Here is a 27,563-nt window from a genome sequence, read left to right as displayed (position 1 = left end):
AATAATTCTATGTTATATAGAAGTAAGAAATGAATAAAAATAAATATATGTAAAATAAATACAAGTCAACCATAAGCTTATATCCTATTAATTGTTTTTAAATTCTTGTCCAATCACGCATAAATAACTTTCATGCAGGAATAAGACATATGTATATTGACTGCTATTAATATTTTATAATACTTTTCCAGTCTTCTTTTGCATTTTAAATCACTGCAGAATAATGTTCCTTCACAAAACTGTGGAAATATTTTTTAGATTTCTTAAAGATTCCTCTTTTTTGCTTTAGAAGTAGAGGTTGGTCTAGCATTTTTTCACTATCTTGAGCAAAAGTGCTATAAATATTTTTATACAAAGGGTTATTTCCTTGCTTTGGATCATTTAAAGCACATTTCCAGGAGTAAAATTTCTTGCCAAAGATTATATGTTCAAGCCACATGATAGTGAAAATGCTCCTATTAGTCACTCAAAAAATTATAAAAATGTAATTTAAAAAAATGGAAAATGCTGTATTTCAAAGCATATACCAGGACAGATGCTCTGGTCTCACAGAACATCATAGCACCCTTTACAGTGCATAGTGTAGTTATAAATAAGAAAATATTATCTGATTACCTGTTCTTATCTTCAAAGAAAAATGTCTTGTAAAATATATTCCATTGTGCTCTTTCTACGTGTTTGAATCATTCTAGTATGTTTAAGTTGAGTCAAAGTTTGACTTTTCCATCATGGCATCCAAGGCTTGGTACAACTGGCTGGTCTAATTTCATTGATCTCTTATGTTAAAATGTGACTACGACTTTAACAATCAGATTGTTCTTTGATACCAAACAATCTACTTTGAAAGTCCATATAGAACCTTTTCCTTGTCATCATTATAATTCTACTACTTTTAAATCCTTTAATTTGACTCACATCATAAGTAATTTAAGTGAATCGCCCCTTTGACAATTATGCACATCGGGCTGTTGCTAGAATTATGTGGCTCCATTAATGCCACAGGTGTTTATGTCTCAAGGAGTCGTCTTCCTGGGTGTGCCAGCCAGCAATGTTCTTGTTTTTATCAACCCCTCCCAATATGTCTTTTTTTTCCTCTACTGCCTTTAAGAGAACCACACTCCTCACCCTCTTCTCTGATTTCCCAGGTCTCTATACTGTTCACATGCTCAGGCCAAGATTTATCATAGCCTTTATTAAGATGATGGTGACTTCTAGAATCTTTCTAAGGTTATCTTAACAGGAATCATCTCCATGTGAATCTGGAGAGTGAGGAACCAGTGTTGAGGAAAGATGACTAGTTACAGTATTTGAATTCATTTATTTTAAGCGTATTTGGTTAATAGATGAAAAAGTAGCACTCATAGCTGTTCATGAGGGCACCTTTGTGTCTTTCTGGTGTGGGTGTTGACAGTGTAACTTTGGATATGCACCTCAGCTTCATTATCTCTAAAATCAGAGTTGGCCAAGACAGAGATTAAAATCTTGTCCCTCTCGGGAAATCCATGGAGGAAACCACATTTCCACAGATATATTTCTTCTGTTACGTATAGGTGCCATCATCAACCTTACCCCTCTCTTGTCAGAGAGCCGAGATAGCTCACACGGATCGATTAATTCTCAAGTGTTCCAGTCATGTAAAAACAATCCTAATAACCGTTCAGCTTCATTTTTCAGATCAGGAAACCCAAACTCAAAGATCATTTCTTAATATCACAAATAAGTAAAAAGAAGAAACAATTGCAATTTTGACTGGCACTTTCTTGAATTACTCTGATGGAATAGATGGCCCAAGTTCGTTAAAATCAGCACCCTCATTTTGTCCTTTAGGCGAGTGTTTATGTTCTCTAAGGATACTCAAGGAAATTATCTTAGGAGACTATCTTTTGCCTTCCCCCCCCTCTCCACTGTTAGAACTCCAAGGGCACAAACCTTGAGAAGAGATCTGTCCTGAATCTGCATTCTATTGCCCCCAAGTGGTGAGGAGTGGCAGCAACACGCTAATATACCTCGGGATCGCTCTACAAAGTCTCTTCAGCCTGCATCCATTTTGAAAGGGTATTTTTAAAGACCACGGAGTGTTGATAGCCATCTGTTTTTCTGACTATGTACTTCCCTTCCCACATTTTAAATTTTTGAGAAAGGATCGCTTTTTGGCCACCAGTATTTTGGGTCCGTGCTTCTATTTTAACTCTGCTCATTACTCATAATTTCTTAACAGTTTTGTGATCAATATAGCATATACATTTGTGACATTCAGAGAGACTTACATGTGTCTGAAGAATACAATAAAAATGAGAAAACCCAGTGAAGCACCATGTTGTTTTCACGGAATCCTAAATAATTTAACTTTTTTCCCTTGACAATGTAACAATTCCCTCCCTCCTCCCCGCCCTTTAGCTTTTTTTTAAGGTTATCAAAAGTGGATACAAATGAGACAAGTTTAAACACATGCTAATATTCGAAGCCAGAACCAGCCTACTGCTCCTAAGGGAACCAGTCTGGAATATCCTAGAATCTCTGATTATAGTAAACCATATACTTCCCTCGCTCAGACAGACAGACACAGTTGTTTCAGAACCCTTCTGTCTACCATGCTTCTGCAGAGGCATTTCTGGGGATTAGCTATATTTAATATTTGGTAATTCTTAATAAGAATTGACTGTTATTAAGTACTAATGTGGAAGAGTATTTGAAAGAGTTATAAGCACTTCTAGAGTTCTTAAGTCAAATTTTTTTCCATAAAATGTTAGTGGTAGTACTTGCCTACCAGAATTCGATAGAATTCTCCTAACAACAATCCCATGTTTATGTTGATAGCCTTATTTTTCCTTCTCAAATTATGACACACAACTTTGCATGAATCTAAGGAATACAGAATATTTATGTTTCCCATGAACATACAGAACTTATAAGTACATAATGTAAAAATCTGGCAAAGAAAAAATCCTTGAGGTAACCTAAAACATAGCATCTCACTGACCCACGGGAAATTTATGGCCGGGCCATATGAATTGTGGAAAAAAATCCTCCTTTTAGTTTTGGCTCTGGAAGGCTCTTCTGTGAGTGAGACTAAGAGTATCTTCAAATCAACATTCCTCTTTCTCTACGGCAACCCAAATCTCTGCCTCAGAAACAAAGTGATGGCTCATGATGCCAGCTAAAAGCACAAACATGGCAGAAACAGAGAGAGCTACATTTTTTGAAAGCGGAAAAGGAAATCCTCTTTACAACCAACCACATCCTTAGCAATTTGGAAACCATAGTCCCGTAGCAGACCAGGTAAGGTGAAACCCGCGTTTATCAAATAAAAGTGGTGAAAAGACAGACTTTTGCAGAGACAGAAATCCCCAAATGCCTTGGCTGCCTTCTTCAGAACTGATCGTCCCATTTGGAACCCATTTATATGAACAGAGCTAAAGAGTTACAGGGAAAGGTAATTTCACCTTTAAGTTCAATCAGAGCTGTCAAAAGACGGGAGTACTGAAATACCCTCCAATCTCTGGTTTAGGCTTAAAAAGGATCATGGAGCAAATGTAGCACACATTGCCAGAGCAACCAGATATTTTTGCAACAAGGATCATGGATTCAAGAAAAAAAAAATCAAAATAAACTGAAAGCCACAGAAGCAAACATTACTGGAAATGTGTGAGTCCTATATACGATTAGCAACTGCTTTATTCTTTGCACTAAAAATGGTGACTGGAAGGAAAGCAGTGACCGACAGAGAACATGGAAGCCTAAGATGGCTGGAGAAGACAACATATACTAACTACACCCTTACTTGTCTGATGAGCATTGTCATCCTGTCTTTTTGGTGTTTAGAAAGCTGACACATACAGGCGTAAAAGGGAAACACGTTGCCCAAAGACAAGATAGGATTTTTGAGTTGATCTGATTTCACAGCCCATCATCATGGTCCCTTCATCTCAGGGGTATCTCTAGCTCTACTTTAGGGGCAAAGCACAGCAATGACAAGGAAGGAAGAGCCAGCCTACTGAGGACGGGTGGCCAGCATGCCCGGCCTCAGGGGGGGTGTTCTGACCCTACCCTGTGGGAACTGCTGAGCCCTCTGACAGGCGAGCCGCAGGATCTCCTAGACATCACTGGGCTACGCGGAGGCTTACCCAAGACAAATATCTCGCTTTTTAAGTCAGCCTGGAAAATCCATAAGAAGTTAATTAGTTCTTGTCCTCATTCTATGGCCTTCAGGAGGAGCTTTCCTCTTTTGCTTTTTCATGCACACGCAGCATGCCAAACTTGAATGGTTGCAGAGCAGGGAGGGTTTACCAGTTAGCCCACAGACAGCTCTCCCGGCTGCCCACAGTTTTCATACCACAGGCGGCAAGTGCTGCTTTCAGAAGGAACTCAACAGGCAGAGCAGAAAGAGACTTACGGAGAGAAGCTGGCATCAAGAAGATGTTTGAGTGCAATGTTGACGGCTAAGAACACATACAAGAATGTTTAACAATGGGGTTCAAGACAGCCTCAGAACTGACCTATTTCCTTTGTGCTTATTCTACCAGATGCAAGGTAAGATAGAGGGAAATATCTCTTAATACCCACCGAGTTTCATAAAAAGTCTCAATCATTGTTCAGGGGCACATTTTCTAACAAAACACATCGGGAAAAAACATGGCTTTTTGGGAAAAAATGGTAAAATATCACGAAAAAACATGGCTTTTTGGGAAAAAATGGTAAAATATCACGAAATAAAATGTCACGAATATTGTCCTGACTCCATCTTGTGACTATCTTGGCATTCTTTCAAAGGAAGATTTTTAATATGACAGTGAACCAACTAAGCTTTTTTGTGTGAGTATGCTTTATTTTCTTTCCAGGAGTAGACAAGATCTACCACTTGTCTACACTGTTAGGCAAGTATTCGATATGCTTACAGGAATTTCAGTAGGACTAAAAGACTTTTTTTAAAAAAAAGTGTGTGGTTTTGTTAACTCTCACTGAGGAATGTTTTTTATAATAATTAGTAATAATTGACCTCACATCTGCAGTCTCTAGATAAGAAATGCATTAAGTATTTTTCATTAGGGGTTATGGCAGAGAATGCTTGATGTTCTCCAGTATTCATTCTCTTCTTTGTCCATCCTCTGTAACAGAATCCTAACAGGGACTTGGAAATTCTGAATAAAATCTATTTCTCAGCCTTTCTTGTGTCAAGATGTGCTCATGTGATAAGTTCTGTCAGATGGGATATATGCAGTAGGAAGGGACTGCTGGAGCTGGTGCAGCCACTTTGGGCCATGCAGTGGAAACTTCTCATTGAGGAAGATGATGTGCTAAAATAAAATGGCATTTCCTGATGACTATGGAGTCACCTACCAGCCCTAGATGCCCTACGTTCATGCATAAAAGAAATATACTTGTACATTGTTTAAGCTATAATTATTTTCTTGTGCAGAAGCTGCCCCAATCTCAACTAATACAGGGATTCTATGAAAATTAAGGCTCATAGAGAAAAAACATTTAGCTGTTGGCTTGATGTGGATAAACAGCCAGAAAGATCTTCTGGACATATTAGGAAGAATTAGTGCTTAATTCCATGTCGTAACTGTGCTCAAGGGGATTACTTTCTGGTGGGATGGTGTTAGAGTGAGCAGTCTTCCTTAGGGGCACACAATGTTTCTTGGAAGACACCCAAAGACAAATATCATAAAGAGCTTACACTGCAATTTGAGTCCACACGCCATAAGTCTCTTAGCTGGAAGGGGAAGTTCAGCTTATAAAGGAATAGAGAATTATGATCATTTCTAGTATGAAAAACCACTATTTACAAAAAGGATGCTCAAAAGACTAGAGAAAATATTGAATTCTGATTTATATATCACTCATCATGTATATGTACATTTCAATCTTCTGTCATCTACAAAGTGTTGGTGAATTTTACTTTTAGGAAGGATTTTAGATTGTATGTGAAAGACGTACACTGTCTCAGAAAATAAAAGACTGAAACTGCATTAAGTTAGCATGCACTAAGTAAAACAATGGTGGGTGGGGGTTGATAAAAGTATTTTAATGACTTCATGCATACTATGCCATATCTACTAAAACATTATTAAAATTTGACTTTGTCTTTGCTTTTAGTGCAGGGTGGCTTTGTAATGAGTGTAACTCGTAACATTCTTGACATGGAAGAAACAGGCAGCCTTCTTAGAAGACTCAAGCCAGCCCAGTTTATCGGTGCCGGACGTGGGGTTAAACTGTAATGATGGCCTGAGCGTTGCTGCTGATTCAGTTTGCTTCTATATTTACAAGCACGGATAACTTCAGTCAACTTATATTCTTCCCATGAACGGAAAAAATAGATTTATAATGTTTTCGAAAAGCTCAGTGAGGGATTTATAATGCTCATTTGCTCTCGAGTAAGATAAAATAGAGGGGGAAAATGCTCCATTTTTCTGGAGTTAGTTATTTGATGTAGTTATGAAAGTATCCTTGGAAAACATGATTGTTGTGAATACCTCCATTCTCTCATAGCATTCTGCAAACTGAAACCTAACATGTGTATGAGATTGAGCATGGTTCTTGCAGCAGAATAAACCTGTGTAAATCCTGGTTTTGTCCTTGAGACTACAATGGCGAGATCGTCATCTCTCTGTTAGAGAAGTTCACGGGGTGCCTGGGTGGCTCAGTCAGTTAAGCGTCTGCGTTCAGCTCAGGTCATGATCCCAGGGTCCTGGGATCGAGCCCCCAGTCAGGCTCCCTGCTCAGGGGAGGAGCCTGCTTCTCCCTCTCCCTCTGCCTGCTGCTTTGCCTGCCTGTTCTCTCTCTCTCTCTCTCTCTCAAATAAGTAAATTCTTCAAAGAGGAATAAATTAGAGAGGTCCAATTCTAAAGTTACTATGCCATGTATGGACGAAGTTTAAGGGCTAAAGAACAAGTAAGGGAAAGGCAAGGAAGAAATACTTTGGCCTTAAAAGGAAAACCACAGAAAGAGTGGGGGAAAGGCAAATTCTTTTTTTTTTTTTTTTTTTCCTAAAGATTTTATTTATTTATTTGACAGAGAGAGATCACAAGTAGGCAGAGAGGCAGACAGAGAGAGGAGGAAGCAGGCTCCCCACTGAGCAGAGAGCCCGATGCGGGACTCGATCCCAGGACCCTGAGATCATGACCTGAGCCGAAGGCAGCGGCTTAATCCACTGAGCCACCCAGGCGCCCCGGAAAGGCAAATTCTTAGTCTTAGATATTATCTGAGGTATTATTATTATTATTATTATTAAAATTTCCTAATTATTTCACATCAGCCAAAATGAAACCATGAAGGGTAGAGAGCAGCTAGTCTTTAAACTATTTCACTTTTTAAAAAAATTCCCTTCATCGGTAAGATGAATTCACATTACTGGACTATTGGGGTGGATGGAGGCGGTGATGGGAGTTTGGAAAACTGTGCAGACGGCATTTCTCCGGAGTTGGGTGTTGGTGCTTCCTAGCAGAGAAACTCGACTCTACCACAACCTTTGTGCTTTCACTTAAGGGCAGAGGCTCCCATTTCCATTTCCAAAGACTGGAGGTGAGGATGGGTTATTATCTGACGTGTATCACCTCTTGCGTAAAGGAAGAGATTTCAAGATCATTCTGATTGTAGAACCAGAACTCTCCTGTGATGAGTTCATTCCTGCTGTGGTTAAATCCCTTTCCAGGGTCAGCCACTAATTTTGTTGGACATCTGTTTTCACGGTATCCTTACAGGGAGTTGAAAACCCAGCAGGGCTGCCAGCTGCACTACTCAGAGTTGGGTGATTTGTGAACTGTTAACAGGAAAGTGTCATTCCCGCCATCCTCATTAACCTACTTCCATTTTGTGGAAGAAAAGTGTCTTGGCACTCAAGACAGTGCCAAAGATCTTCCTACCCCTGGGCTCTGCTGAACCCGCTGATGGGCAGGACACGTGGGAGGCAATGAGCCCGCTGAGGAGGGACAGAGGATGATAAGCAACAGAGTCGATGTCTTTGAATGGGATGCTTCTCAAAAAAAAAAAAAAAAAAATCTAGTGATGACTTTTTATTCTTATATATACATTTTTGTTTGTTTTACTCCTCAATCTGGGTGTAGCTGCTTTGTAAGTGTGTCTTTTAAAGGTTTGGACAGAGGCCATGCCAATGCTGTTAACAGTTAGCAACCAATATTTCCATGGCGTTTTAGAACTTGTAAGATGGCACAAATCTAAATACAGCTAATGAACAAAATTCATTTAAAGACATGCAAAAAACCACACTCAGGATGCAGTTACCTTTAGTTCTGGTGAATTTATCTCCTGTTGGTAAGGGTATTTGGGGAGGAGGGGGGGAGAGTAGGGCTGGGGAGTCTGAGAAAGTGTGGAGTTCAGGTCAGAGACAGAGGTGGAGGGAGAATGAAAAGGAAGGGCGGGAAGGAGACAGCTGGGAAACGGTGTGGACTTTCCATCTCCCGGAGAAAGTGAAGGCAGCTTAAAGATTGAGGAAAGACAAGATGTGATTACGGCTTGTGTCCAGAACAAGGTTACCTGGTCTCTGGAGATTATCCCCCAACCTCAAATAATCTTAATGTTACCAAATACCCTGGCAACTGACATTTATCACAAGTTCTTGCTTGAAAAGCACTAACTTTTTCTATTGAATTTGATTCAGAATTCCCAGTGGGTGGCATCATTTTTCTGAGGTGGGTACCTGGAGACAGGAACCCCCAGTTTCTACAACTTTCTATTTACAGGATGGCTCCTTCTAAACATGAAGGAGAAACAATGAAAAGCGATGGCTCTTTGTAACTTGCTGGTAAGGTAGATCTCGATTTCTAGAGAGTTTGCTTCAAAGCTAGGGGAGTGGGAGCGATGACGTGTGCCTGTGGGGCGTGCGCCTGTGGGTGCCTGGTGGGAACCACTGTGAAACCTCCCCCTCCCTGCCGGCAACAGGCTCCTGGGAACAAAGCCACCTATCTAATTGCCTCGTACTATTGATTACCTTGGAGGGAAAATGAGTTATTTAAATAACTGACCTAGAAACATGTTTGAATTCCTGTAATGAATGATCTCTTGTATTCAGTAGTGTGTTTATTTTATACAAGTGTAGGTGGGGCTGGGTTCTTTGTTCAGGTGAACTTTTCTCTTCTGGGTGAGGAACTTAGCCAAGCCTCACGGTTCTGTGGGTGTTGAGGGTCCTCGTGGGCATTGATCTTTATTTAAGCCCAAGAACACCCTGTAGTATAGGTCACTTGTGCCTCTATATGTGTGTTCCTGGTAAGGTCTTCATAGAAAACTATGGGATTTTTGGAAAATTATTTTCATTTTCTAAGATGTTTAAATAAAGGATCCATGGGGGGAAGTGACTTGCATAGTAACATGATATAAAACATTCTTTTTGTTTCATAATTTCAGTCTTTGCCAGTAATCAAATTTTCTTTTTAATTTACAGGTGATATATTTGCAAGATCAAGTTTTGCTTTTGCTTTTGTTGTAAGAGAAAAATTTACAGGCTAAAGATTTAAGGTGTTTTCCTTCTTTACTAATTAAAGTCATTGCCCAAGATTCTTTGTTTGTAAGACGGAAATCCATCAGTAGTCTTATGTGGCCACCAACTTGAAGAAATTATTTCTTCAGGGAGTTAAAAGGGCACAGGAGTACTTTTTTGTTTCCTCCTTCTCTCTCTTTCTCTCTCTCTCTCTCTCCTTTTTTGCAAATCGCCTTTGGAATTGGACTCATCTCCGTGTATTGATGTCCTCATCTCTACAGTGGGGCAAATAATATGACCCACCTCATTGAGTTATGAAAAGTAAAGATGAAGAGTTCTTAGAACAGTGTTTGAGAGTAAGGGCTCAACTCTGTAGCTATCACGGTTAGTAACAAAAATCAGGAAGACTATACATTATAGACTGTTTAAATATGAATTTGTAGTCACCAATAAATACTGGAATTATATCATATATTTATGTCATCTTACTAAAATCTGGTGTGTTTCCATCCATTCCTCCACCCCCCAGCTGAGGCAGTGCTTGTGTTTCTTAAGAGGATTTCTTGTAGGGCAATGCTAAAATTAATGTTTATTAATGTGATTAACTGTACTATCTAAATATAGTAAGACTGGTTAGTTCTTCAGTAATTAGGCAAGATTAAAATACCTCATTACTGGTCTTCGCTGCATTGCTGTCTTCCTTAGGGGTCCTAGGATCTGTGGGGGTGGCTACAGGATATTTTAAGCAGGCGGGTTTCCTCTCCTCTTCCTCCTCTTCAATGTGCAGGCTTGGTGTGGCCTCTGGGCCATCATGGGCACACCACAGGGCCCCTGGTTCCTGAGATTCTGGCTCTCCTTGGATGCCTGACATAAACCCCTCACAGATATCCTCATCTTCCTCTCCAATGACAGGGAGACATTGGGGCAAGGGACCCAAATTCGTGTGTGCAGAGGCCACAAACTTATCACCTAGAACTTCGGGTACTTTCTCGGGGCCTCTAAAGCCCTTTCCCATTTTTGTCAGATTGTCAAACTTGTTCTGAGTTGTCTTTCTGGAATCCTGCAGTGGTTTGGCCTCATAAGGCTGGAGTGCAGCCGAGGTCACCCCTGAGCCGGGGACAGGTAGCAGAGAGGAAGCTGGCTTGGCAGGTCCAGAAGCTGGAGGCAGTGGGAGGAGTACTGAGGGCTCCTCCTTGATTTCAAGGATCTCCTCTAGGATACTTGGTTTGGCTTGGTCAGCTGATAAGGTAAAAGCACCAAGCTTCTCTAATTCATCCAAGAAGCTGTCCAGAAAAGGAGGTGGCGCTGGGGTCAAAGGATTTGCCGGTGGACACGTGGCTGTCAGGGACAACCACCCAGGGGCTGTTTTATCTGAGCCAGGTGAAGCTTTGTGCATGGGAGCAGGGGCTGGTTCCCTGGAAGCCAACTTAGAAATGAGCAGGGATTATGGCATTAAAAAGAAACGAAGAAAGTCATAAAAATAATAATACATTAAAACACAGAGACAGAGAAATGCAGGAAAGGTATGGTCATACATATAAAAATATTTTATGCGACAGTTTCGACTCAAAGATGTTTTGCTGACTTTAAATGAAATCATTAGCATGTTAACTAGAAGGTTATCTGAACACGGAAACTCTCCTAGTATTTGGTAAGAGATCTTAGGTGTCAGGATAAGATAAAGCTATTGAAGAGATCACAAGGTCAGACCGTGAAACCCATAAGTGATTTTATTTTATAGATTAGCTCTTTTAAACTAGGGTTCAGATACTGACTTAGTGGTCTCTGATATAATGTCACTGTAAAATGAAAGGTTTCAATAATGTTACTGTTAAACGAAGTTTTCAATAATGCTACTGTTAAATGAAGGTTTCAATAATGTTACTGTTAAATGAAGTTTTCAATAATGAAACCTTTTCTTATCCTTTGAATTTGTTTAGTATTCTTTCTTCCTGTAATGGTGCCAAAACTTTGGAACTTCCATAGTTTTCTCACTTATGTTTGCAAGGTAATTATAACATATGGCATAAGATATTTTTACATCATTACGCACGAACACGTTTCCAAATGAATAAATTCTGAAAAATATTTTTCAAGAACAGAAACTCATCATCAGAATACAACTTGACTTATGGTAACTTCTACTTCAAAGTTTAAAAAATCCAAAGTAAGTTTACATAGAAAGGGGACATATGATTTTAATGGGAGTAAACTTCTGCTAGGACTCCCATTCCTTTATGTTAACCTGTGAAATATAATTTATGAAACTTAACCTCCTGAGGCAAAAATATACTACTGTGTATCTTAATATTATCACTATATTTCAGACATATTGAACAAAACAGAATTTTAGTGGATATTCCTGAAAAATAGTTGTAGAAGCTCCGCCTAGGAGCATTCTAAGACATTTATCTATTGTTGCTGAACTAGAAAGAATGCTAGACATGGATGACATTTTACTTTCATTCTCTCTAGGTAGACGGTTTGGGTTTGGAAAGAAAAAAAATCTTCAAGGAAGATTTTGAGATGCATTTTCTAGTTGGTTGTTTAGGATAAGACTTTACTCAGGTACTCAGCACTCTTGGTCCTAGGGCCACGTAATTTTGACTTCTGTGTGCTCTAAGAGGAATGGGGCACTAATAGAATTTATTTAGCTATTTTTTTTAAAGGAAATATGATTTCCTGTCAGCAGGGGGTGGGATAAATGAGGCAAAGAGTCACAAAGCTCATGTGAATGTTCTACCAGAAGATTTGGGACTAAAGGCTGCCGAGCACCTGATAGAAAGTGATACTACACTGTGGTCTGTTAATAGATAGACAGCCACTTTTAGCAAGTCCTGTCTGTGTTCAATTTTTAATAAGACAGAAATTACCTAAGTCTCCTTTGATAGCTTAGAGGAGTTCTCTTACTAGCCAGTGTTCTGTTTTATGCTCTTTGTTATATAATGCCATAAAAGATTTTGAAAATCTGTGAAATATGTAAAAATTCAGGATTATGACTTTTCACTTTCCCTTTTTTCTCATGCTCAGGAATATTATGTGAATGAGGAAGAAAGACGTTTAAATCCCACTCTTGTCATGACTGCCACTATCACAGTTACTACCTGCTCCTTTTATCGGACCATGGTGGGCAATATGTATGCTAACAGGTTCAAAGTGCTTAGCTTGACAATGGACTTGATTCTGCCAACAGTGAAACCAAGTATTTGAGTTGCCTATATAACATAAATATACCTATAATACGAAAATCAAGAAATTATCTTTTCTCCTTAGAGTTGGACTCCACTACACGCAATGCAGAAATAGTGTCAACATTTGAATCTCCCCTTGCATAAAGATAGTATGTTGAGGGGCACCTGGGTGGCTCAGTGGGTTAAAGCCTCTGCCTTCAGTTCAGGTCCTGGGATCGAGCCCCACATTGGGCTCTCTGCTCAGCAGGGAGCCTGCTTCCCCCTCTCTCTCTGCCTGTCTCTCTGCCTACTTGTGATCTATCTATCAAATAAATAAACAAAATCTTTAAAAAAAAAAGGTAGTATGTTGAGAAGTGTGATTTGAGTGTATCAAAGAGTGATTCAAGAGTCAATGAGTTTCTTCTCTATTTGCAAATATCAGTTAGAAACTAGGATATATAATACTATAGTTCCTTTTCTGAAAATGATTCAGTTCAACACTCCTGAGAAGTTTCCTTCATTAAGCCAGTGATATCATAGCATAGATTACCAGATAGGATGAAACCATTAAGTATTTTTTTTTCAAATTATAGACATGAGCTTTTCAACATGTTTTCTTCCCAGCAGTTGAGAATAAACATTAATTAGTTATTAGTGAATTTCTCTATTTATAAAATGTAAAATCTGGTGTTCTAAGAAAAAAAAAAAACCTAGGAAACTGAAAATACATTTAAATCATTCACAATCAAGATTAAAATGCTGCGATCTATAATATTGCATTGCCAGTATTAGTTAGGACATTATGGAAGAATTTCTTACATGTTAAATAAGGCTTTGTAGATACATGCTTATTCTTTCTTATAAAATTTTCTTTGAAGGTACGGCCTCTTTGAAATTTAGCTAGTAGTTCTTTTGAGATGACTGAAGGGTAATTAAGATAGATATAAGGATGAAGATTCTGATCTTTTCTTTTTATCAGTAGGAACTGTGAAGGAAGGACGTTGATCTCTAGAACTAAGCTCTGGTAGTGAAATACATATACTGAAGGAGCTTCTAAAAAACTTTCTAATCAATCAGACAAAATCAGAGGGTATTGTTGTATTACCCAATGATATTATCCAATGATAAAGGATTAAGAGCAATTACCCAGCAGCTGAAAGCCAGTCTTCAAAGAGGAGTAGAATAAATAAAATGCCTTTTTAAAAGAGAATGCTTCTCTTGAGAGGGTCACCTGGGATGCTTTTTTGCACTGGGACATGATGACTTCACACTTGAATAATGTTTGATATATTGATGTTATTTTGTTAGCTCTAAATGGTTTATTTTCTAGGTCCCAGCCAAACTGGTTAATAAATTGTGTAAAATAAAATGTTTAAAATGTTGGAAAGTGGAACAGTTCCTTGGTAGTTTTAAGTTTTACACTTGAAAGTTAATGAGAAGGAGAAAGAAATCCCTAAATACCATCCATGAGAAGAATACAACATATTATAATCCCATAGAAAATTAAGGAAAACTTCACACTGTGATTAAGAAAAGTAGGAAAATAGCCTTTTCTAATTAACCAGTTCAGGAAGCAAAGTGCCTTTTAGAGAACATATTGAGAAAGATAATGATCTTCAGCTAACAGCTCAAGAGAGACAGTAGTTCCGGCACAAAATCACCCTAAACTTAATAACCAATGACATTTTCATTCAAACTAATAAGCAAACTGACTTACAAACCTTAATTAAATTTTTTTCCTCTCTCTTTTTCTATATAAAAAAAAAAAAAAAACAAGACTCTTATAGAATTTTGTCAACTTAATTACCATGCCTTGAGACCATTTTGAGATCTATCTACATATACTTATATATATGACTTATACCTATACAGATCCATGTAAAAGATGCACCTATAAAAATAAAATCAAGCTTTAGGAAAAAAATCAAGCTTCAGAAAAATTTTCAAAAAGCAGACACATGTGTATGTACACATGTATATATCGTATCGTATGAGATAATTGTGATACTAATGTTTTCTCTGTCAGTATTTTAATTCGAAAAATAAAATGATAAAAATCCAGCATTAAACCTTTGTGCTAGCGGCCCTCAGAAGAAGAAACTACATTGACTTGACATGGCACGCACACTTAGAAATATATACATTTTGGGCTTTGCAATAGATTTGATGTTCTAGTCTAACGCCTAATGTTACATATTGACAATCCTACTTCAGGCTCCCAAGTATTATAACAATATGCTAGAATGTCTTCTTACCTTATTGGAACTTAAGCTGTGGAGTCTATCACTAGAGTAGCTGTGGGGGATTGGAGGGTCGGGGTAATCGTCAGCACCTGTGGTTGGATTCTTCTTGACAACTTCTACATAGGAAACAGGGAAGATGCCTTGTCTGCTGGTTCCTGGGATTTTACCTTCATACCAGTTTTGATCAACTCTTTTAAGAAGAATAACTCTATCTCCCTGTAAGGAATATTAGGAAAGTGCGTTATAAATAGAGACGTGATAACAACAACAAAAAAGTGTAATTGTCATGGTTGTCTGATAAACAGTAGTCTTCCATTTGGGCAGAGAGGGGAGAACCGGAGGAGGCTCTGCCGGATAAGAACGGTGGGGCTTCCCTTCCTTGCTCCTGGCTAAGGACTGCCCTGATGGACAATGAGGTTCTAGAACCACCGTTCCGTGACTCTCCAGCGTGTCCTCTGTGCAGACCTGTGTTTGCTGCCAGCACCTGAACATGACGTTCATTTGCTCTTTCATTTGCTCTTTCGTCACTGCGTAAAGTTGCTTCAAGTCAAGGGGCTCTTTCTGACATGCTTCAGGAGAGCTCCTAGAACTGGGTAAGTTGCTAGTGGAATTCGGGTCGGTCCTGAGGCCCAGAGGGTGCTGATCAAGGCAGGAGCACTGCGCAAATGACTCCTCTGAAAGGCTCTGGCGCAAAAAGTTCCTGCATTATGTGAGGACCGTTCCTTGATGCCAAGATAAAATTAAATGTTGGAACAGTATTTTTTTTTAATTTGAATAATAAAGCAGCAGGGCAACAATATTTCGAGGTGCATGAAAGTGTTCTTTTCCTTTTGATGTTTCCATAGAAAGAGGTCCGGGAGATTCAGCCCCAGGCGCCCCTCGGAGAGGAGTCGGAGCCTGCCCTGCTAAGCCCGGGAGGGAAGGTCCTGCGAGAAGCTTTGTGTCCTGCAGGGAACCTCATCTGGAAGGACACAGGAGCCTGGGTAAGGGCGCCTGGGGGTGGTCTTATAGAGTCCTTTGTAGCACGTGGGGGAAGCACAAAAATGTCTAAGAAAAAGGTAACCTATTTTAGTTTTGAAAATAAGAGCCTTTCAAAAGGCGCTGTTGGAGAAAACAGCCGGGATACCTTTCTCAGCGATAGCTCCACATTTGTGTCAGCGCTGAAATTATATTTGGCCAAAGCTTCTCCGATTTCTCCAGGCTGCGCTGGCGGAGGGGGTCTTGCGGGCTGTGCTTTTTCGGGAGGTATGAGTTTCTGCAAAGGACAACAGGGACTTAGTCTTGATCTGTGGGGAGTCTGGAAGCTAGGACCACGGAAGAGGGAAAGGAAAGGACCTACCTCGACGTAGGAGATTGGGAAGATGCCCACTCTGCCGTGGTGCTCTCCCTCATACCAGTTTTGATCTATTTTCCTGAGGATGTAGACAGTATCTCCTTTCTTAAACGACAGCTCCCTGGAAGAGACAGGTTTCAGTGGGTTTCCCCCCGAAGTAGAGCAATGACTGGTGAGATCAATACTCTCACTCGATCGGCATTTGGCTGAGAAATATACTGTCCCTATATATTTATATATTTAAAATATATATTAATATATTATACATTAAATTAAATTAATAATAATAAATAATAATATAAATAAATAATAAATCAATGAATTAAATTATATATTAAATTAAAATAAATTAAATTTAAATATAATTTAAAATATATTTAAATTAAAAAATATATATTTAATATATATTAAATAATTTGCCGAGCCCAGTTACATAAGGATTTTCCTTGCAAACTCTTAGAATTCACTGATCACATTACAATGTCAGAAGTGATTTCAGAAGAGAACAAGTGTAAACATCACACTGGATATAAATCACGGGCAGATGCCTATGAGATTTAAAGGCAGGGACAGGCGACTGCTGTGTTATCAGGAGTTTATCGTGGAGGAGCAGTGGCGTTTAGTATAATGGTACATGAGGTCTGCACTGATTTCATTTGTCCTGAAGCCGGTCAGCTAGTTAGCGGGGTAACTGACGTCTCTCTCTTCCTGTCTCCTTTTGATGTGCTAACGCTTACAATAAGGAAAATCAATATTTAGCTGTAGCACAGAAGGACCATCACCAGAAAATTGTTATTTATGGGTCCTTGAAGCTGGTTGTCAGGCATTGAAGTGGAATGTTTTGATGAGGAATGTATTCTGCGTAAAGAGAAAGATCTTTGTTCTTTCGTGGAGCATGGAGAGAAACATGTTTGGAGTGTAAAGACATAAACAGATTGCTTGTTGCCTACTTTGTCCCTTTTTTAAAAAGATTTATTTATTTTCTGGAGAAAGAGAGTGCACATGGGTTGCGGGGTGAGAGGCAGAGAAGCAGACTTCCCCATTGAGCCAGAGCCTGGATGTGGGGCTCAGTCCCAGCACCCTGAGATAATCAATAGACTGAGCCACGCAGGCACCTCTAGATCTTTTTCTTTTAAAGATTTTATTTATTTGATATCTATAGAGAGAGCACAAGCAGGGGGAGTGGCCGGCAGAAAGAGAGGGAGAAATAGGCTTCCTGCTGAGCAAGAAGCCTGATGCAGGGTTCGATCCCAGGACCCTGGGACCATGACCTGAGCTGAAGGCAGACGCTTAACTGACTGAGCCACACATGGTGCCCCTTGTTTTTAAAAAAGAAAAATATTTTCAAGATGGTAACTATGGTTTTCCAGCTGGGCTCTTTCAAAGAAGAAGCTTATTTACCTGCTTTTTCCTAAGCCGGTAAATGTGGATAATGTAATTTTAAGTTCTAAAGACATTCATTATTTTGGAGAATTCACGCCCGTCTGCTCACCCTCACTGCATCTGTTTTTCACGGCTTCGTTACCCAGGGAATTCTGTCTGTTTGTCATTTTGTCTCCATAATTATGTTTGTTCGAGGACACTTATTTCCCATCTTTTCCCAAGAGCCTCACTTTCCTAGACACTGGCCTTCCCACTCTTGGGTCTTCTGCATTGTTTCATTCAGAACGTGGAGTTGGGTCGTTTATTGATGCCGAATAGATAAAGAAGAGACAGGTAGATGTCAGATGTAGAATATTTCTTATTTAGTAAAAGAATTAATTGGAAAAAAGATGTTGCATATTAAAAGAATAATTGAGCAATTAGAAGTGCTAAAATATTCACACTGAAAGTGCAGGGGCATTTGGGTGGCTCAGTGGGTTAAGCCTCTACCTTCAGCTTGGGTCATGATCTCAGGGTCCTGGGATCAAACCCTGCATCAGGCTCTCTGCTCAGCAGGGAGCCTGCTTCCCTCCCTCTCTCTCTGCCTGCCTCTCTGCCTACTTGTGATCTCTGTCTGTCAAATAAATAAATAAAATCTTAAAAAAAAAAAAGTGCATTAAATTTTCAGTAACCCTAAAGACAAAGGAGACTCACAGAGCCTCACTGTAGTATTTCCCTGTTTTATGAAGTGCCTGATGTAGGAAACAAAAAGCAAAATATTTAATGTTTACAGTCCAACAGCTTTCTTAGCAGCAGGTGTGTTTTGTTTCTGGAAAGGAGACTAGGAAGCTTAGCTAAATGTCAATTAGAGAAAACTAACTTTTTCTTTTCAATGTGAAAAGAAATCAAATCTATTTTTAAAGGTTTGTGTTTAAAATTTTGAAGGCTTCTAGATAAAGGACAGAAATCTCACTTAACAGTTTTCAAAACTGTGTCTCTCTCATCTCAGACCTAGATTTTCTGAGCCCCATTATGGTAAAGGTTGCTCCCTCCCTCCCCTAAACCTTTTGAATTGAGGCCATTGACAGCCTTTGGAAATGACATTTTATCTCTTTTTCCTATTTTACAATTGAGAGATTACATTGGGTGAGTTACTGAGCTGTGTTTTTGTAAATTAAACATTTTGCATTAGGGAAAGGAAAAATAGCTTTTAAAACCTATTTATTTAAAACAGATACATCTACCGGTCTCTTGTTTATAAGATGTTAGGCATGAAAAGCACTCACATCTAGCTATTAATTAAGAGTATTTCCAGGACATTCAGTGCTTCTGGGGGTGCGAGCCTTTTAAAGCTGCACAAGTCATCCATAAGCTCGATTTTTGTGTCAAATAGGGCGACTACACTGAGGACTGACTGCTTTTTACATTTCCCGAGAAGGAACCAGAGGAATACGGTTAAGCAGCCATCAGACCAGCTTACTTATGGTATGTGGGAAACGATTTTTGTTTCTGTTTTTGTTTTTTTTACAAAAAATATGGGTTGGCTTCCATGGGTGGTTATTGGATCGACTTCTCTGAAGTCTTACGCAATTCGATTTTGTAGGTGTCGAAAGATTCTCGTGGAAGGTGGGGGGTGGCGCAGACAACCATTCAGAAAGGCTGTGCCATTTGCCAGCTTGAACCTCTGCTAACTCAGAGCTTCTGCAATGAGGACAGGGCCTTGGAGGATGGCGAAAGGCTTGGCACTTGGAGCAAACAAAATCCAGCAACACAATTAACACCCCAAACACTTCCCTCAGCACTGTACATCATCTTTCTCCCAAAGCCTGTTTTTTATTAAGCTTTCTTAAAAAGCTGAGGGCCCTGGGTGGATACCTTTCCTGTGTTATGTGCCCCGTCATTCCTCGGGGTTTCATACATTCTGATTTCTTGTCACAAGGAAGAAATGAAATTTACATGTTCTAAGTCATTATTTTGTAAAAGTGACACGTATCATACAAATTGTCACACTGTATCCAAAGAGCACGGTCATAGCTACTAGAGTGTAGTACAAACAAAGCAGATGTTACTTATGTCATCAAAAAAAAAAAAAGTAGGTAAGCTTTTCTTCAGGATTTTTTTAAACACTAGTTTGAAGCCATCTTAATTTCTAGACAGCATTTTCCTATTTAGTTCACTCACCATCTCAGCAGTATTACCCACATCTGAGTGATTTTATTTTTTGTATGTCATATGGCAGAGACAGTTTCTAGAACTATTAATTGATTAATATAATATTATACATTTTTATGAATACAATATTTTATTATTATAAATATTCTGTCTGAACAACACAAGATAATTTAATGCCAATATTCAACTGTTTCAATATCTTGAATTCTAATGGAGATCAGGGTTTCTGAAATCAGGTCTGTACACATGGGCCACAACAGATCTGGAAGGTTCCCTCCTGTTTAAGCCTCTTTATGTGCTTAGTACTAACACATGCCCATCTGATTAACAAGTTCCTAAGTACAAAAGGCAAAAAGAAAAAAAAAAAAATACTGCCCCACAGGAGTATGAAAATACCAACATCAAAAGACCAGAGGTGAAAATTTTGCTCAGAATCTCAGTGTTAAAGTGTTAGGACATGGAGGTGTGACTATGGAATCTTTGTTCACTGTTCTACTCCTCTACCCTGCAAACTGTCCTGGATATGGTTGGATAAATAAATGTTATCAAATTCTCTCAGGTAGTGTTTACTCGCCAACATTTCACTTTTATTTCATTCTTGACACAAAAATTCTAGAAACAAAGATTCTTAATATCACTTTTGTTTTCCTATCCCTTTGAACTCATGGTGCTCTAACATGTTTAGTGTCATTTAAAACTCAATGTTTGTCAATTAAACTTCAGAGGAAAATAAAATCAACCCCATCCCAGTTAATTGTGAAGGAAACACTAATTACAGCCGACTGCTCAGTTGGGACTTAGAACTTATTTGTGATACATCTCATTGCAATATTTGCCTCTTAAATATTACTGAAGTATTTAAGCCACCCTAAGTTGTATACTGCAACACTTATCTTACTTACTTAGATGTCTGAGCTTTAAAATCATAAACAGCTTTTGCAGGCAATTTCTGAAAGGGAAGGTAAATAATTAGCACTCATTTACAATTTGGATTTTTTTTTCAAGAAAATAATTTCATGTGAATCAAAGGGAAATTAAATCACAAAGAATGATGAAACATATGTAAATCCTTTATGCAATTTATCAATCAACCAATTAGTCCTTCATTTAGGTATTTAAGTGATAACAGAACATAGTAGATGACTTTTTCATCATAACCACTGAATATCATATTTCATCTTAGAAACTAAGTAAGATGACTGCTGGAATAGGGCTCTGCCAAGGGTTCTGTCCCAGGGATGAATCTGGCTTTTCCCGGGATAATGCCGAGGGCTAGTTGCTCTAGGTTCTTGGTATCGACATAACTCCTTCAGAATCATAATCAAAAGACTGGGAAGAGTCATGAAGGAGACCATCAATCCCTTTTACTAAACAATTATCAACATAGTAGCAAAGAAATCTTAGCCCAGTTATCACTGGGAAGCTAGTTAGTGGCCCAAAGCACAGGCTAGGTCATCTTGAGCACACGGTAAACCAGCCTTTTGGTCATGATAAGACGTGATACACACTCTCCTTCCATCACCCTGGTCCCCACAGCTAGCCACTCCAGATCTTCCTTCTCCACTTCCCAGTAATCCCCCCTCCCCACTCTCTTTCCTCATGATTCTGTGAACTTCAGGCAACCTGGAACATTCTTGACTTCGTTGGGGTCCCACAGGCTCTAGACTATAGGAGACACAGCCTAGCAATTCTCCTGGATTGACTGCCAGTCTGAGACCTGCTTTCAGCTGCCATCAAACAGCTCCGAGATAGCACGCACCAGAGCTCTGGCCCTGAGCCAGGGCCACGGACAAAGAGCTAGGCCGTTCCTAGGAACCTTGATTTTTCAGAGATGTTCTCAAATAAAAGCAGGCCAGCAAAAATCATTATGTCCAATTGGTATGGCTTTGCAGCACAGATGACGTAGGGCTCTCCCCCTAGGGGAGAGTGGGGACATTTGTATAAGGAAATCTCCTTCCTCTGTGGGGCAACCCAGCTCAAGACTCTTGCAGAGCTCTGTTGTTCATGCATGGGTGTAATTCAAGACTCAGAGAAGCCTTGCAGCTGACAAGTGCTTTGCCAAATACACTGCAGAAAAAAAGACTCAAGTAGCACTAAACACACCACCTCTTTTTCCGGAGTTCCTCTTCTTTCCCGAGGTGCGCTTCTCCCCAGGTCAGTCATGGTGGATGCATAACTTCTAGGGGACTCATGGTCTGTGGAAGAAGACAGGGCCGGAGTGAGTATCCACTTAATTAAAAGCTGACCCTTTTTGCCATTTTCCTGGTGACAACTATTTTCTCCTTCAGATTCTGAGACACACCACAATGGAAGACATAGGTATAAAACTCATAGGTCATTACAAAGTTGCGAAAAAAGACACATAACCAGCACATTTCAAAAGAGACAAATATCCGAGGTGGCAGAAGTGTTCTAAGCACACATATCATTGTTACATTGTTGATGAATTCATGCTGCAGCGCTCCTTGTAGACAATTCATAGTCCTGGGGATTTCCCATCTCCAAGACTTAATACTTTCTTTTCCTTTTGCTCTATGGGACTGATAGAAGATGGACCATTTGAAAATAGCAACAGTTTACAAAAACTAAAACATTTTGTGGAACAATTTAAGAATGCAGTAATGAAAAAGAAAAAAGAAAAAAAGAAAGTACGGTGATGGCAGAACTTGGATGTGTCCCTCCCCCAGCCCTTCTTGCCAGCCCCTCTCATTAAATCTAAGGTGTTAAATCTAAGATGTCATTTAAAGGGTTAAAAACTTTGTATCTTTTGCCTCCCCTTTTGCGCAAGTACCTCATAGTATTTTTTATTCCAAGAAACAAAGGGATAAAAATTCTCTAAACACCTAGTATCGTATTGGTTGCCAAACTGCTTATGAAATCCTGAATTGTTTCTGTCCACCTTAAAACAAAGTATAAATATAGTTATATTACAAAATTGTGATTACAAGTATCTCTTAATGGTCTCATACTTTACACATTGATACGTGGAAATGTAACTAGAGGCTAAAAGTACCCCAGTACTTTTAAAGAATTCTGTTAAAGAATTCTACCAATATACCTGGGTCGAAATTAGTAAATTCTTTCTCTTAGCCTTTAATAAATTTAGTTGTATTGGTTAACAAGAAGCATTAAAAGTAAAATAAATACAGCCATAAAGGAATTTAAAATGCCAATTCATAAAAGGAAAGCATTGTTTAAAGATTTTGACATCTTTGACTGTAAGGAAGAATTGTTTGCTTAAAAGCAGGTGGGATATCAGTTATGTGACAACATAAGGATAAAGGTCTACTCTCTATTAGTTGTGAATTCCAAAGTCTTTAGGCTTAATAAGGTAGCATGGCCACAAATACTTCAGGTAAAACTTAATTGGTTATTTTCAAGAATGAGAGAGGATTATGTGCAATTTATTTTCCATTTTAAATCATATACTTTTACAATCATAGGGCTCTCATACCGATCATTAAATTGTAAATTACTTTTGCTAATCCTTGGAATATAAACTATTTTCAACCGGGCTAAACAAAGTTGGAAAGTAAATATTTTATTTCATTAAATGCTTCTCGAAACTCCCTCAAATCATGTTTCAATAATGTACTCTACCTGTGTATAAAATTTAGAAGGGATGATTATTATTCATCTACCTAACTGAATAACTGGAATTGTCCAATATTGGGAAAAGGTAGCTAATTAATTAAAAACTTAAACTATGACATCTCAATCTCAATAGGTGAAAATTTCAAACTGTAGGCATTGATTTAAAGAATTCTAGTTTATTATTTTTAAAGCATGTTGTATAGTATAAATGAAAGCAAAGATAAACACTAATAAAATAAGCAAATGTGCACAATGGCAGTTAACATACTATATTAATATGAAATTTGATTTTTTTTAACTATAGAGATTATATTCTAGACTATAAAATCTGAATTACTAGGAGTTTGAATCTCTTTTCTCCTACCTACTCCCTAAATGACTTTGGTCAAATCTCATCTTCCTTGGGTCTGAACTATAAAACAATGCTTATAATGATACCTATCACCTAGGTTCAGGCCGGTGTTAATTAGATAGTGTTTGTAAAGCACTTTGCAGTGTTCCATGCATAGAAAACTATTGATAATCTAAATTTCAGCATGGAATATTCTTTCCAGCTTCTTAAAATTTACATAGTAAACAGATGTACTTTAAGAATTAACCAAAAGAATTGTATAAAGATTGTATCAAAAATGCCAAAACACCCCCCAACATCTCAAAAAAGTCCTCTGCATTTGAACTGTTATTTGTCCTTGTGTTGCTACTTCAAGGTGATAATCCATCTATGACAATGGACTTGGGGGTGTCTTTTTACCTCCATGTCTAATTCAAATGTCAATATAAGATTCTTTTAGAGGAAATAGAAAACAAATAAATTAAGATATGGAAAGGCAGAGAAAATGAAATGGAGACGAGATTTCTGTATATATAGCTTAAAGATGCATTCACAAAAATTTTATCCCATTATGTCCTTTAAATGAAGAAAGTCATTAAATAAATCCTATTCTTTTCTCATTGACCATCGATTACTACATGACATACTACAATTTTGCTTCCAGGGTGTTTTGATGTAGTACCTTTACATTGCATGTAAGCACATTATTTACTGAGTGACTATAACTTTATAAAGTTAACGTAAAAAGGAAAAAGCTATTTGTTAAGTTACTGGTTTTGATTCACTTCACCACAAAAAAAGAGTTCAGTCTCTTAAGGATACTGATACTCAATCATGGTCTCTGTCTTGGAACCCTCTTAAATTGGTAAAATAAGTTTAATTCGGTGTTTTGATGCAAGTGGTTGCAGCCCTAACATTAAGCTACAAGATGGTTTTCCCTTTTGATTTTGAATGAGTAAATTTTTGTGAATTAGCGATCACTTTAAGCCACACACGGAGCCCAGAGAGCACATGGGCAAATGAGACGATCTAGTAAGACCCGTTTACACAACAAGCATTTGCTTCAAAAAACACATAACGATGCCAGGTGGTCTCGTGGCTTAGGAATGATGAGATGTAGGAATGGAAGGTGTGAGAGAGCTGGATGGCGGATGTCTGGACCACAAGGAAAAAGAAAGAAAAGCTCATCCACCTTGGAGACTCCGTGCACTGTCATAGTCTTGGTGACGGTAGCTGGCGGTGGTGGTGTCCGCGTCTTGGAAAGAGGCACTGTGAGGCATTCTCCCACAATCGTTCTGGTACAACGGACGATGCATAGCACCGTCCTGAGGCAGTGGGTGGAAAGGCTGGTGCATGGGGCTCCTTCTCAGAGCTCTAAGCGACGAGTTCCTCTCGGGGATATCCGGCAGAAGCTCACTGATGAGACGGTGCAGGATGCTGTTGTCCGGCAGACTTCCCCTTCTCTTTTCGGCTTTAATCTGGTCACAGATGTCTTTAAGGGCAGAGTCCAGAGCCTCAAATACAGAAGCTTTACATTTTGCCTTTTCAGTCTGTTTTTTGGGCGTCGAATTTTTTTTCCTCCGGAAAGGCACGGGACTGACCAGAAATGCAAGCTTAGAGAGCCCAGGGTCCATTTCTTGTCTTCTGGGCTCTTCAGTGTTCTCGTGTTTGGCTCTTTCGTGTTTCAGCATCGTAGTGAACCGGGTGTAGGAGGCCGGGCATCTGCCTTTGCAGGAGCTGATCAGGTGTCGGTGGTGGTGATGGTGGTGATGGTGGTGATGGTGGCTGGACCCGTAGAAGCTTTCAGAGGACGTGAAAGAAAAGTGATCGAAGTCGCTCTCGCTGCAGAAGGACGATCCTTCGACGTGAATGTAATCGCTGTGGTCAGACACGACGCCGTCCTGGTCGCTATCCGAGAACTCTACGTGCGCTCTGGGCTGCTCATCACTAGTGACTTCGATATGAATCGGTACCAGGGCTTGGGGCTCGTAGCTCCGCTGCATATGCGAAGCGTGTCTGCTCTGACCTTCTTCCTCCAGCAAAGACTCAATGGAAAATCTCCTCTTGGGACATAAACCATTTTGTTGAGCTTCTAGGCTGATGGGAGATAACATTTCGTCTCCTAAATTGGGCATGGACTTGGACTTTTGAATCAGCTTTTCGAATTCAGAAATGCGGGTGGGGACCATGTCCCTGGGCACCTCCTCGGTGGAGGACTGGCTCCATCCGTGCAGCAAGCCCTTGTGCTGCTGCTCCTTCTCGTACTGCATTATCCTCGACTTGACGGAGCAGATCACCTCCGACGCCATCAAATCCTTGCGGTTAATGCGATGCATTTTCCTGTACATTTTGAGGAACCCCGGGGCGTTGTGGGCTGACCTGTGGCGGAACCTTGACCTGCCGTTACTCCGACCCTCCTGGATGTAGGGGGAGGCCCACGCTATAGGGCAGCTGTCCTTGGAGTCCTCTTCACATAACAGAGAACCCATACTCTCTGACTTGGTTTTGGGGTCGGGGAAGCTATCACAGTCATCGTTTAGAAGATCGTCACAGCTGCGGGATTTGATTTTCGGGGACACCGTCTCCTCAGTGCTGCTCCAGACCTCTGCATTCTGTCGGGCCATCTGCCAGCCGTTCTTGAAAGTAATGGCCCTCTGTGAGTCACGAGGGACATCCAAATGCTGTCTGTAAGCGTTACAGTAATCTAACTCATTGGAGGGGTTGCCGTTGAGCCCTGAGTAACTGTAAAGGGACGGACATATATCATCCCCACCTTTTAATCCAGGGCAGCGTGGTGGAAGAGAGACATTTGGAGAAGTTAAAAGGTTCACAAAGAGGAGAGAGTGTCACTTAGCAACAGACAGCAGCAAAGAGAAAGAAGTTAGCATGGTTTGATCTAGACACCGACTGTTAAACATGTAGCTTCAACTCTAGAGAAAAAAGCCAGATTCTAAAGCAAGGTAATACTTTCTCAATGAAGGTAGCTTTGCAGATATGAGAGTCAACAAAACCCTGTATAAAAGGTAATGTAGCAAATCTACCTATTTTTATGGTGTTCACACATCTTCCAGCAAACACGGCAAACCTCGAAAGCTAATCTATAGCATGCCCTGGTCGTCATTTCAAGTTTAAACAATTAAGACCAAAAGTGCTACCTATTTAATCAACTTAATAGGGTCAGGTTTGAGTCTCATTTGATTCATAATGACAGAGAACAAGAGTGATTTATAAATTTGCTTTTAAATACCAGTCCCATAACTGTACCAAATAATTTTTCATGGGCATTAGATGCAAAAAGGGTGATGCATATTTTCTAAATTTGCAAAACCAAGATGTTGTGCACTGTTGCTACTAATATGTTTCCAAGGAAAAAAACACAAGTGGAACCTCTCTAAATAAATGAATTTACCCCTTTAATTGCTCTACTTTTAACCTCTTATGAGGCAGGTTCTTATAAGGTAGGGGGATATAATATAAAACTTCCTTCAGAGGTAAAGACATCTTGGGGCGCCTGGGTGGCTCAGTGGATTAAGCCACTGCCTTCGGCTCAGGTCATGATCTCAGTTTCCTGGGATCGAGCCCCGCATCGGGCTCTTTGCTCAGCGGAAGCCTGCTTCTCTCTCTCTGCCTGACTCTCCGCCTACTTGTGATTTCTCTCTCTGTCAAATAAATAATAAATAAAAAATCTTTAAAAAAAAAAAGACATCTTGCTTTTTTTCAGGGAGGTGTTTTTTTTTTTTTAAATAATTTGCAACTTGGTAATAGAGAGCTAAAACTGACCTCAATTTAGAAGATGTTTGGAAAGACTCTTGCTGTGCTGAGTTCACTAATAAACAAATGACCAAAGTACATCTAATGGGAAATTTCCTTCTTAGAAGGGAACCTCATGAAGGAAAATATCTGTATTGATTCCTGCCTTACA

The 27,563-nt window shown here is 39.4% G+C and overlaps 1 protein-coding gene across 18 annotated transcripts in view; it reads right to left on the bottom strand.

Moving 5' to 3' along the window:
- Nucleotides 1-27,563, bottom strand: part of SORBS2 (sorbin and SH3 domain containing 2) — a 209,601-nt gene that overhangs the window by 9,229 nt on the left and 172,809 nt on the right. For 9 of the 18 annotated variants that reach the window (XM_059156079.1, XM_059156085.1, XM_059156078.1 and 6 more), the window contains 8 exons: nt 21,823-21,911; nt 20,619-20,665; nt 16,189-16,303; nt 15,976-16,104; nt 14,862-15,065; nt 10,104-10,862; nt 8,245-8,439; nt 2,587-4,155 (listed from right to left, as the gene is read on the bottom strand). In XM_059156079.1, coding sequence (XP_059012062.1) covers nt 4,024-4,155; nt 8,245-8,439; nt 10,104-10,862; nt 14,862-15,065; nt 15,976-16,104; nt 16,189-16,303; nt 20,619-20,665; nt 21,823-21,911 — 1,670 coding nt within the window. In that variant the 3' untranslated portion in view covers nt 2,587-4,023. Of the gene's footprint in view, nt 1-2,586; nt 4,156-8,244; nt 8,440-10,103; nt 10,863-14,861; nt 15,066-15,975; nt 16,105-16,188; nt 16,304-20,618; nt 20,666-21,822; nt 21,912-24,833; nt 26,415-27,563 lie in introns of those variants that run through there. The other 9 variants (XM_059156088.1, XM_059156090.1, XM_059156089.1 and 6 more) reach the window with 2 other exon arrangements.

The sequence above is a fragment of the Mustela lutreola genome, chromosome 18 (assembly GCF_030435805.1).
Source record: "Mustela lutreola isolate mMusLut2 chromosome 18, mMusLut2.pri, whole genome shotgun sequence".
Lineage (NCBI taxonomy): Eukaryota > Metazoa > Chordata > Mammalia > Carnivora > Mustelidae > Mustela > Mustela lutreola.
Note: the sequence above shows the minus strand (reverse complement) of the source record. Positions and strands in the feature narration are given on the sequence as shown.